General features: G+C 36.2%; 1 protein-coding gene across 1 annotated transcript; it reads left to right on the top strand.

Annotated features, from left to right (window-relative positions):
• The first annotated feature begins 7,315 nt into the window (after nucleotides 1-7,315).
• LOC143545766 (basic peroxidase-like) lies at nucleotides 7,316-10,065 on the top strand. Its single transcript, XM_077037589.1, has 4 exons — nucleotides 7,316-7,628; nucleotides 7,724-7,903; nucleotides 8,591-8,756; nucleotides 9,567-10,065. Exons 1-4 carry the CDS (start codon nucleotides 7,395-7,397, stop codon nucleotides 9,959-9,961), a joined length of 975 nt encoding a protein of 324 aa, XP_076893704.1. The 5' UTR covers nucleotides 7,316-7,394; the 3' UTR covers nucleotides 9,962-10,065.
• The last annotated feature ends 667 nt before the right edge of the window (nucleotides 10,066-10,732 follow it).

Raw genomic sequence — 10,732 nt, 5'->3', positions numbered from 1 at the left:
GCCAATCTAATCCTGGTCTATTAGGTCCAGGCCCATCCCAACGTTTGGCTCTTCCAGCCCCTAAACCCATCTGACGTATTTCCGCTACCGAAGCTCGTAAACGAAGAGAGAAAGGGCTTTGTTACTTTTGTGATGAACAATATGTACCGGGTCATAAGTGTAGTAACCCCCAACTCTTTATGATTAGCGATTTCCGTGAGGTTGATGATGGAATCCATGTAGATGAACCACCGGTTATGGGGGAGGGTGTTATTCAAACTGAAATCTTGTTTTTGGCGATTCCAAGTACTATTCTTCCACAAACTTTAAGGTTGGCTGGAAATATCAAAACCGAGGATGTCATAGTGTTGATAGATGGGGGAAGTACTCATAATTTCATATCTAGAGAGTTGGTCGATAAGTTAGGAATTACAGTAGACTATGATGTGAAGTTTGAAGTGGTGGTGGCTAATAGTGAGACGCTCGTTTGTACCGGCAGGGTTCATAACCTCACAATTGTGTTTTCAGGGTATACCGTAACAACCAATTTTTTTGTCTTACCCGTCGCAGCATGTCCGATCGTCCTAGGGATTCAATGGTTGAAGACTTTAGGCCCAATTGAGTTCGACTTTCAAAACCTTACTCTTGAGTTCCGTATCGCCGGTTCGTCGCACAAGTTACACGGACTGAACGCTCAGGTTTGGGGGAGTTGAAATCCATTCGGGGCACGGAAATGCAGCCCAAAAAGTCCTATCCGGTGTTCCGCCTTGCGGAGAAGGCGTGTTTAAGATGGGTGGATTGTTACGTGCCTAAACCCATGCAACCCATGCACAAGAAGGAACCCACTAAGCACCTTAACAAACCATGAAGTTCATGCATATTCCCACGTTTATTTTATAAGTTATTTGAATTACCTTTTGTTTATCATGTGCTAGAATAATGGAGATAATGGGGATGCCCATATTTCCTGTGACGTTTAATTCCATCTAGTTAGGAGTTAGTTTTGAATTATTCAAGTCGTTTCTCTTTAAAAGGCATTGCCTTTACTTTTATTAAGTATGAGTGAAAATTTTCTAATACTTCTATCTATTTTCTTTGGCTTCCTCTCTATATTTCTTATATTATTGCTTTGAATCATAGAACCACATCAAAATTCATTGAACAAGGCTTGTTTTCTTTTGAAACATGTAAAATCAGTAATTATCTTTATCAACTTATTGAGGCATTGGTAGTTCTATTGAGAAAGCCTCGATTTCCTCTTTGAGGTCTACGTTGAGTTTGATTTGGACATCTTCATTCTTTTTGTAGGTGTGGAAGTAAATTCAGCATCCATTACCTCAACAAGAATGATAAAAGCCGATTTGTTGGGACTTATATTTTAGACCGACGCATCGAATTAATCTTTGGGTGAAAAATATATTATTTGGTCTCAACCAAGGGTGGATGGCTTGAAGACCAAGTCATGCTAGGCTAGTATAAATAGATGTTTTTATTCATTTGTCTAGTATGAGTGACTGTATTGTGTATGTGTGAGATTTAGGGTTTTATCCCTTTGAGAGAGTCTCTGCCGCCAGGATGAGCTTTCCTGGTGGCGGCTGAGATATTTCTTAATTGATTGTATGTATGAATGTATGTATGAGTGTTTCATCTTAATGAGAATCATTCGGCTAATATTTCATACTACCTTTTCTATCTTGTTTTTGTTTTGATTACAATTGTTCATCCTACTTTATTGTTGATTGTTAATCAAATCAGGCTCTCTCCCAATACACCTCATCCGTCCAACTGATATCATCATTCAAGAGTGAATCTGAGTTAGATTCGATCCTAACCCTGGTTCCGAGCTCCACACCGTTGATTGGTATTGACAATATTTTTCACGCTTTCGCACCGGGGCTCGGTTCTCACAATTGGTATCAGAGCCTGGGTTACCGAATCGTTCAGACTAACCGCTGAACAGATTCATTTCGCTCTTGAATCCACCATGGACGTTAAACGATGAAGTTCGTTGAAATTATTTTTGGGGGTTTTGAAATTATTTGATGATTCGGAGAAAAGTATATGGATTGATGTTTGGGTTGATGACTCGTTTGGAGATCCAACATCAATTTCATGTTTATTGGGTCAAAACGGTCCAGATCTGATGTAACAGTGTTATTTGGCTCGTTTTGGGGCAATACTGTTCATCTGATTATTTCTAGATCTGAAAAGGTTGATTATGATATAAAGACAGGTTTCTTTGATTTCGAGATGACTTGGATAGGGCTATAGTGATTAATTTCAGATTACAAAATTTGATTTTTGGATCTGAAAAATTAGGGTTTTGTGTGCTCGTGCTGCAAAAACAGTAGATGTTTGTTGAAAAATATTGCTGATGGTACAAACTGATAAGGAGAATGTACAAGTCAATAATGAATAAGTACTGAAGGCAATTTCATCATTGTTTGTTGCAGCAGATGCAAAGAGAATATTCGAGCAGGTTCTGCAAAGGCAAATCAGTGACTGATGATGCAGAAATGAAGTTTTGGTGTCTCGAGCACACTATGAAAAAATAAGATTGGACTTGAGTATGGAAAATGACTAAGTGCTGCTTCGAGCACAGGAGGTGTTTTACCCAAGCACATCTTTGTTTTGCTCGAGCACAGGTTATTTCGAGCACATCTTATATCGAGCACATCAAATTCGAGCACACTTTGTGAAACCCAGAGCATATTCTTTGTCTTCTCAAGAAAACTATCTTTAAGTCTCGAGCAGACTTTGTTATTTATTCGAGCAGACTCTTTTTCAAGCATACTTTGTTTTGTCTTGAACAATTATGCTTGTGAAGAGAAAACTCAAGTTTGTGTCGAGCACACCCTTGCTCCCGAGCACACTTTTGCTCCCGAGCATGCTTGGTGGAAAATGAAAAAGCACTAAGTAATCCGAGCACACTTTTGTTTCCGAGCACTAAGTAATCCGAGCACACTTGTACTTCCGAGCACACTTTGTGCTAGTTAAAAAATTGAAAAATCACAAGTGTTTTGCTTTCCGGGTACACTTTGTGTTAGGAAAGTGCTTCCGGGTACACTTTGTGCTAGTGCTAAAATTGAAAAATTCACAAGTACTCCTTAGCACACTTTTGCTTCCGAGCATGCTTGGTGTTAAGTGAAAATTTTGAAAAATCACAAGTGTTTTGCTTTCCGAGTACACTTTGATTCCGAGTACACTTTGTTTTCCGAGTACACTTTGATTCCGAGCACACTGTGTTTTTCCGAGTACATTTTGCTTCCGAGCACACTTTGTTCTTCCGAGTACGCTTTGTGCTAGGAATGTACTCCGGGTACACTGTGTTAGGAAAGTTTTCCCGAGTACGCATTTTGTGCTAGGAAACAGAGTTTGTGAAATATTTCAAAGTTTTGAAGAAACTTTTGAGACTTTTGGTACCGTTGACTGTTTGACCAAGCTGTTCTCTACGGAAGATATATACCAGGGGTATTTTGGTAATTTTTCTCCAATCATCAACAAGCTTATGGAATTCAAACCTCATCCAATTTCACGACTTCATCAAAAACTTTACAAGAACAAGTGTTGACCAAGCTTAAGGATTTAATCACTTTTAGTGTCAACCAACTTTTGAATATGTTCATTTGAGATTTTTACAATCTTGATGAGGATGATCAAGATTGTTTCACCCACACTTGATTTGAAGACACATTTATTAAAGACAATTGCAACGAAATTGGGGGAGTAAAATCTTTGAATTTCATTGCAAATGGTTAGCTTCAAATCAAGTAAAAGACTCGAGTTAAGGAAAAGTTGATCAAAATTAATAATCCAAGGTTTTTCAAAGATGTTTCATCGTTTGTAAGTTTTCAGATTTCCTAGTACGGATGAGAAGATAGAGTCATCACGAGTAACAAGTTGAAAGGATGATCAGTAGAGTTCAACCTCCTATGAAATAGTCACTTGAACAGTCAAGAACGGGTTATGGTTGACTTGAATTCTATTTTAATTCAGGGAATGGTTTGAAGATGATTTACATGGGAAGACACAAATTTGAAGAATTAAAGATTATTTGATGATCACATTGAGTTTATTTCTTTTTGTGATGACCTTGTTACTTGAAGTTGATCTTTGAAGTTCAAAGCCTCGTTCATATGCCCATACAACTATATCCAGAAGAGATATAAGAGTGATGATTCGAAATGAAAAATGGGAGAAGCTTAACGTGAGGGGGAGAATTTCAATGAAAGACAACGAGTTATGAGGTGATCATGAAAGAAATTCGATGGCATCGGTCTAAGGGGGAGATTGTTGGGACTTATATTTTAGACCGACGCATCGAATTAATCTTTGGGTGAAAAATATATTATTTGGTCTCAACCAAGGGTGGATGGCTTGAATACCAAGTCATGCTAGGCTAGTATAAATAGATGTTTTTATTCATTTGTCTAGTATGAGTGACTGTATTGTGTATGGGGTTTTATCCCTTTGAGAGAGTCTCTGCCGCCAGGATGAGCTCTCCTGGTGGCGGCTGAGATATTTCTTAATTGATTGTATGTATGAATGTATGTATGAGTGTTTCATTAATGAGAATCATTCGGCTAATATTTCATACTACCTTTTCTATCTTGTTTGTGTTTTGATTACAATTGTTCATCCTACTTTATTGTTGATTGTTAATCAAACCAGGCTCTCTCCCAATACACCTCATCCGTCCAACTGATATCATCATTCAAGAGTGAATCTGAGTTAGATTCGATCATAACCCTGGTTCCAAGCTCCACACCGTTGATTGGTATTGACAATATTTTTCACGCTTCCGCACCGGGGCTCGGTTCTCACACGATTCGAGATGACTAATCTCCCAAGATAGTGAATCCGTAGAGTGGATCAAGCTCCAAAGAAATAAGAGAAAGAACAAAACATTTTTACTTCATAATTTTCTTCTTAACTATTCTAATTGCAATCGTACCGTATTTAAAGACAAATAAACAAACTACCCCAAACATGAAAATAGGAAATAATGTAAACATGCATAACTGCATGAACTAAACTAAAGTAACATGGGTATGGATTAGTGGCAACTGGCACGTATCAAAGAACCTGTTTTAAATGACCTCAAAGCAACTTCCATGATATTACTTTAATTAGTAACTCTTTTTCTTTTTTGCAACATGCTGCTTATGTTCGGATAATGCCGCCTTCAAATTGGTTGTTATCCCGATTCGTCATATTATTATTGTAGACATTGTTGAACTAGTTGATCTTCAAGTTCATATCTTTCCATTTTTAATTAACTTGATGGACATTGCGCTCTCTTGGCCACATTTGTGATTCAAAATATTCAAATAATTGTTTTTGCTAATTCTCAAGATCCTTTTTTTTATGAATTGTTGATTCAAGCCTTTGATGGAGGCATTTGATTTTGTGATTCACTAGATTCTAGGTAGGTTTCAGTCAAGGTCGGAATCATTGTATACTTGGGGTTGATTGTACTATGTGTACGATGGATTTGGGTTTTTGTAATAAAATGGATTAAAGTTAGGTTTATCATGTAGGGCACCGAATGATAACTTTTATGTTAGAAGATTGGATTGGATTGTGGTTGATTGCGCAAACTCAGACTACATATTTGTTTTCTGAACCGCTTGAACATGTTTTTTTCTTAAGGGTTAACTTTGGATTCATTTAAGATGCTGTAAAAGAATATTGAGTGAGAGATAAGAAATATTGAATAATGGCATGAAAAGAAAGAAAAGAGAGTAAAGAATGAAGTTGGTATAATTTACAGGGGATAAAAGGAGTTTTTTAACCACACTGTTGATGGTTTTTGGGTAAGAGTTGAACTTGTTTTGATTCATTGGTGCGTAAATGACGTTCACGGAATTGGTTAGGATTGGAGGCATTAATTAAACACGAGAAAACTTTCACTTTCATGTCATTTAGCGACATATGTGAATGTCACTTACAGAACTAAGGCACTTCCGTGAATGTCATTTACGAAACACTAATAAACCAAAACAAATTTTAACTCATAACACAAATCGTCATTAATAGTGAAAACTCCCTATTATAAGATAAAAATCCTTTCAAAGCCCATACCTTCTTGCTTTACCTTTTTTAGGCACAATTATATAAAGAATCAAACTCAAGAAGACGCTATAGGACAAGAAAATAATTACATGTACAATAATGAGTTCTTAAGTCACTCGATCATCAAAGCTCGTTTGTTTGTTGTGATGGTTCTTTTGATATTCGTTCCTAAATCAGATGCATTTACGGCAAATTTGTCGAGTCTTGAATACCAAGTCTTGCGTCCGAAATTTATCTAATTAATCATTGAATCCGATATTTTCGAAGACTATATGAAAAGTCATTTACTTCTAAAATAATTCAGTCACACATGCAAATATGCAATTGACTACATATAACTAATTATATTGTATGGTGGCAACTCGCAATCAGACTGCATTAAATCGATCAGTTGAGCAAAACCATTCAATTTATGAGACAAGAATAGTCTCAAGATACACCGCTACTGTGTTCAATAATAGCAGCCATCTCCTAGCTACTGATTTGATGTAATACACAGGCAATTGCTCGTAAAAGTCGGTTAGGCATTAATTATTTCAAAGTGTTGAATAATTTGCTGCTGTTCAAGGGCAAAACCTATATATCTATAATAATACAAGATAAAATCACCAATGTAAGATACCACACATGACACATATACAAGTGACATAGAAAAACAACAATCGTACCTGGTAGAATTCCCGTTAATAGCAAATTCAAGTAACACCTGAGAATATATATGCTATATATTCATGTATGAAACATCTTTTTTAACAATAACGAATTGTATGCGACATATGAGCATGATTTTTCAATCGTGTAAAATCATCTTTATACGCTTGTTCATGATTCTTATACATCAAATTCGCATTTAATTAATTAAAGACAATATATAGATTCTTTAAATGGTTCATACAACGTTGAATCGACTCCTAAATTTCCACCTTCAGACTTGAACCCTTGACCACACGGGAAGTGACATCTTTCCTACTCATCTTAATACACTTAGACAAATGCCTTTTTGGTAGCTGATATAGATAGAATTGTACAATGAGCGAGCGAAAAAGGGAGCTTGCTTTGGCCAAAGCTCAACTCCCATGAAAGCCGAGTTAGCTTGGCTTGTTTGTCAACGGGTCGATTTAAGCGAGCGTTGAGCAAGCTATATACAAATATTAAACTTTAACTCTAGATATATATCCAAGAACCATAAGCTAAGAACCTAGAATCAGTTAATGCAAAATGACTACTTTTGTGACTTTGTCATATATAAATATGTATCAGTGCATGGCTCTTCTTACTCAACTTAAGCTACTTATTCTTAACTAAACAAGAATCTAAAGCTTTATTCTCTCTTTAATAATATGGGTTCTTACAAGTTTATTGCAAATATCTTGATTCCTATATTTGTTTTACTTCTATCATTGAACTGCATGATGGCATGCAACTGCAAAGAGCAGTTGTCAACCACTTTCTATGATAACACATGCCCTAAAGCACTTACAACTATCAAACGTTCTATTAATGCTGCGGTTTCTCGTAATCCTCGTAATGCAGCTTTGCTCGTTCGCCTTCTTTTTCACGATTGTTTCGTTCAGGTTACGATCTTTAATTGTTCATGGTGTTTTTTATTATTTTTATGGTAATATATATATAAGGGCATGCAATTTAATTAATCTGGTTGATTTTGCAGGGTTGTGATGCATCTCTTTTGCTAGATGGTGCCGGTAGTGAGAAGCAATCACGAGCGAATAATGGTGTGTTGGGCTATGAACTTATAGATGATGCTAAAGCTGCAGTTGAGAGGGTATGTCCTGGAGTCGTTTCGTGTGCTGATATACTTGCGGTTGCAGCTCGTGATGCTTCTGTGGCGGTAATAACAAAACTAAACCAACTGTTTTCTTTAAGGAATGATATACCTCACAAATTTCATTAGAAAAAAACTAAGAATACAAAATTGTCTAATTAGTGGGAAAATGATAAAAATGTCTATTTAACCCGTAAAAGTAAACAAAAAGTCCATAATTTTCTTATAATGTCCATCCTTCAATATGGTGGACGGAACACTTTTTAATCATTACTCTACATGATTTTTAACCAACTAGATTATGTCACTTGTCCAGAAAATCTCATTAAGTGGAAAAAATCCCATCAGAAGACGAGAAGGAAAAAAAATCTCATCGGAAGACGAGATAATTGTCGTTGAAAACCAAAAACAAAAATCTTGTCAGATTCCAAAAAGATCTCATTGGAAGCCAAATAAATCTCGTCGAAGACAGAAAAATGCCAATCGACCTAAGAGTCTTGTAACGCGTGGTTAAAACTTGTTTACTTTAACCAATTAAAAACTGAACGTTTTGTTTACTTTAACTTGTCAAATGAACATTTTACCATTTTGATAATTTTTCCTTAACTATCAAGGGTAAATTAAACCACCAAAAGAGATCTATTTTGGGCCAAACAATTGGGAACTAAAAATTAATTACAAGTATAATATAGGTGAATATCTATAACTATATATTTTAACGGTAAATTATGACTACATTATGTACTAATGTAGGTGAGGGGTCCATCGTGGTTGGTAAGACTTGGAAGAAGAGATTCTACGATATCAAATGCGGCTGAAGCCGCTACTGATCTTCCAAGAGGGAATTTTAATCTAAGTCAACTTATCAGTAGCTTTGATCGTGAGGGACTCAACGCAAGAGAAATGGTCGCCTTATCGGGTTAGATGAGCTTTGGTTTTATTCATGCATGTGCAACGAATTTTAATTTCATTGGTCTTCATATATACCGAAAGGATTTAAGCGAGTATATCAGTTTAATAGGTGGTTTAGGATTTAAGTTATATTGCCTAACTCTCGACTAAAACCAACTCTTTGGACTCTCCTAAGTATATCTAGTCGTTTTTTTGGAACTTTACTATGTACCCTTTAAGCGAACTCGGCAAGTTTGCTTGGGTGGCAAGCGAACTCCATAGAGTTTGGCTAAAAATCATAAGAACCGGGTTAATTAAAGTTTCATGAAATTCTCTATGGAGTTTGTTTGACACAACAACAAACTAAAAAAAACGACTCAGAACTTACACGAGTTCGCTTATAGTGGTAGCAAACCACCTAGAAATATAAGAACTTTCAAAAACAGGTAATTAAAGTACTTAGCAAAATCCTAAACCCAAGGCCGTCTTTGAAGGAGAGCCGGGTGGTTGATGCCCCCCCCCCCCCGCCCAATCACCCCAATAGGCCCGAATGTTTTTTTATTAATTTTTTTATACATATAATTAAAAAAAAGTATTCTTAATATTTAAACCCAATTACTCAACTTATTTAAACCCATTTCTATAAAAAAAAATTGTTTACACAACCCAAATAATAACAAATATGCCCATTTAAACATATAATTGTTTAAGCCCAATATTTTGTTTACTAAAGGCCCAATTTTTTTCTCACATTCCGCCCCGAAAATTTTAAACGATTCTCGGGGACGCTCTTGCCTAAACCATCTACTATAAAATATCGATAATTGCTATCTTGCAGGGTCTCACACAATCGGGCAGGCGAGATGTGTTACATTTAGGCCAAGAATATACGACAATTCATCGAACATAGATGCTGCTTTTCGTAGCTCCCTTGAGGCAAACTGCCCACCGACTGCACCACACGGCGATGGTAACTTGCAACCACTTGATTTAATGACACCGAATAGATTCGACAACAACTACTTCAGGAATCTGGTAAGTAGTAGGGGTCTTCTTACATCAGACCAAGCACTCTATAATGGAGACTCAACTGATAGCATTGTGACCGAGTACGTTAACAATCCTTCGACGTTTGATTCTGATTTTGCTGCGGCCATGGTTAAGATGAGCGAAATTAGTCCCCTTACCGGTACTAATGGGATTATAAGGACTCTTTGCACTACTGCTAGTTAAGTGAAAAGGAGAAGTGTGGTTGATAGTATATCACTATTATTGTTGCATGTTATGCAGTCAAAAACAAGTATTCTGCATGCTTTGTGGTCACGTAAAATAAATAAAAGTCTCCTATCAATCAACTGTATCCTGGGTCCTTTTTTATTTCATTGACTAATAGAGAAAGCAAATGAAAAATTGAACACACCCTCTAGGAAAAATATAATATTTTATAAAATTAAGAAACTGAAATTAAAGTTACGTAATTAATTCAGCGACCAAAACACCTTTAGTACTGATCACATCGAAACAAAAGGAAAATCGACAACAAGTTTTTTAAGAACTAAGTTTGTAAATTTTGGTGCATCTTAACGTTACCATACATAATCCGTTGGACTTGACTAAGTAGCTCAAGGCCATCATAAACGTAAGGAAAACAAAAGTATATAACGTGAATGGTGTAACCATGTCTTGGTTGTTAAAGAATGCTTTCTCGTGTTTGGTCACTTTGTACGATGAAGCTTTTATCCCAACCTGGGCCACCACGAGCAACTACTCCCTGAGCACACAAGAGGGTAAACCCCTATTTAATCAATACACACGTGTTTCCCTCCTGTCAGTCATAAAATAGTGACCGGGATTGCTTAGGTGTAAAGACACAATTTTAGAGACCAAATATGTTATTTTCACGCGCAAATACAATTTCTAACTTTAAAACTGTAAAGAAATTAATGTAGAAGTTTATTTTAAAAGTAAGTTTTACAACAAATTTAAGTTTATTTATTGTTCGCT

Source organism: Bidens hawaiensis, unplaced genomic scaffold (assembly GCF_021521415.1).
Source record: "Bidens hawaiensis isolate Kalapana, Puna unplaced genomic scaffold, B.hawaiensis_p1.1 tig00014036_1, whole genome shotgun sequence".
In the NCBI taxonomy this organism is placed as follows: domain Eukaryota; kingdom Viridiplantae; phylum Streptophyta; class Magnoliopsida; order Asterales; family Asteraceae; genus Bidens; species Bidens hawaiensis.
The sequence above is the reverse complement of the archived record's forward strand: the minus strand, read 5'-3'. Positions and strand labels throughout refer to the sequence as shown.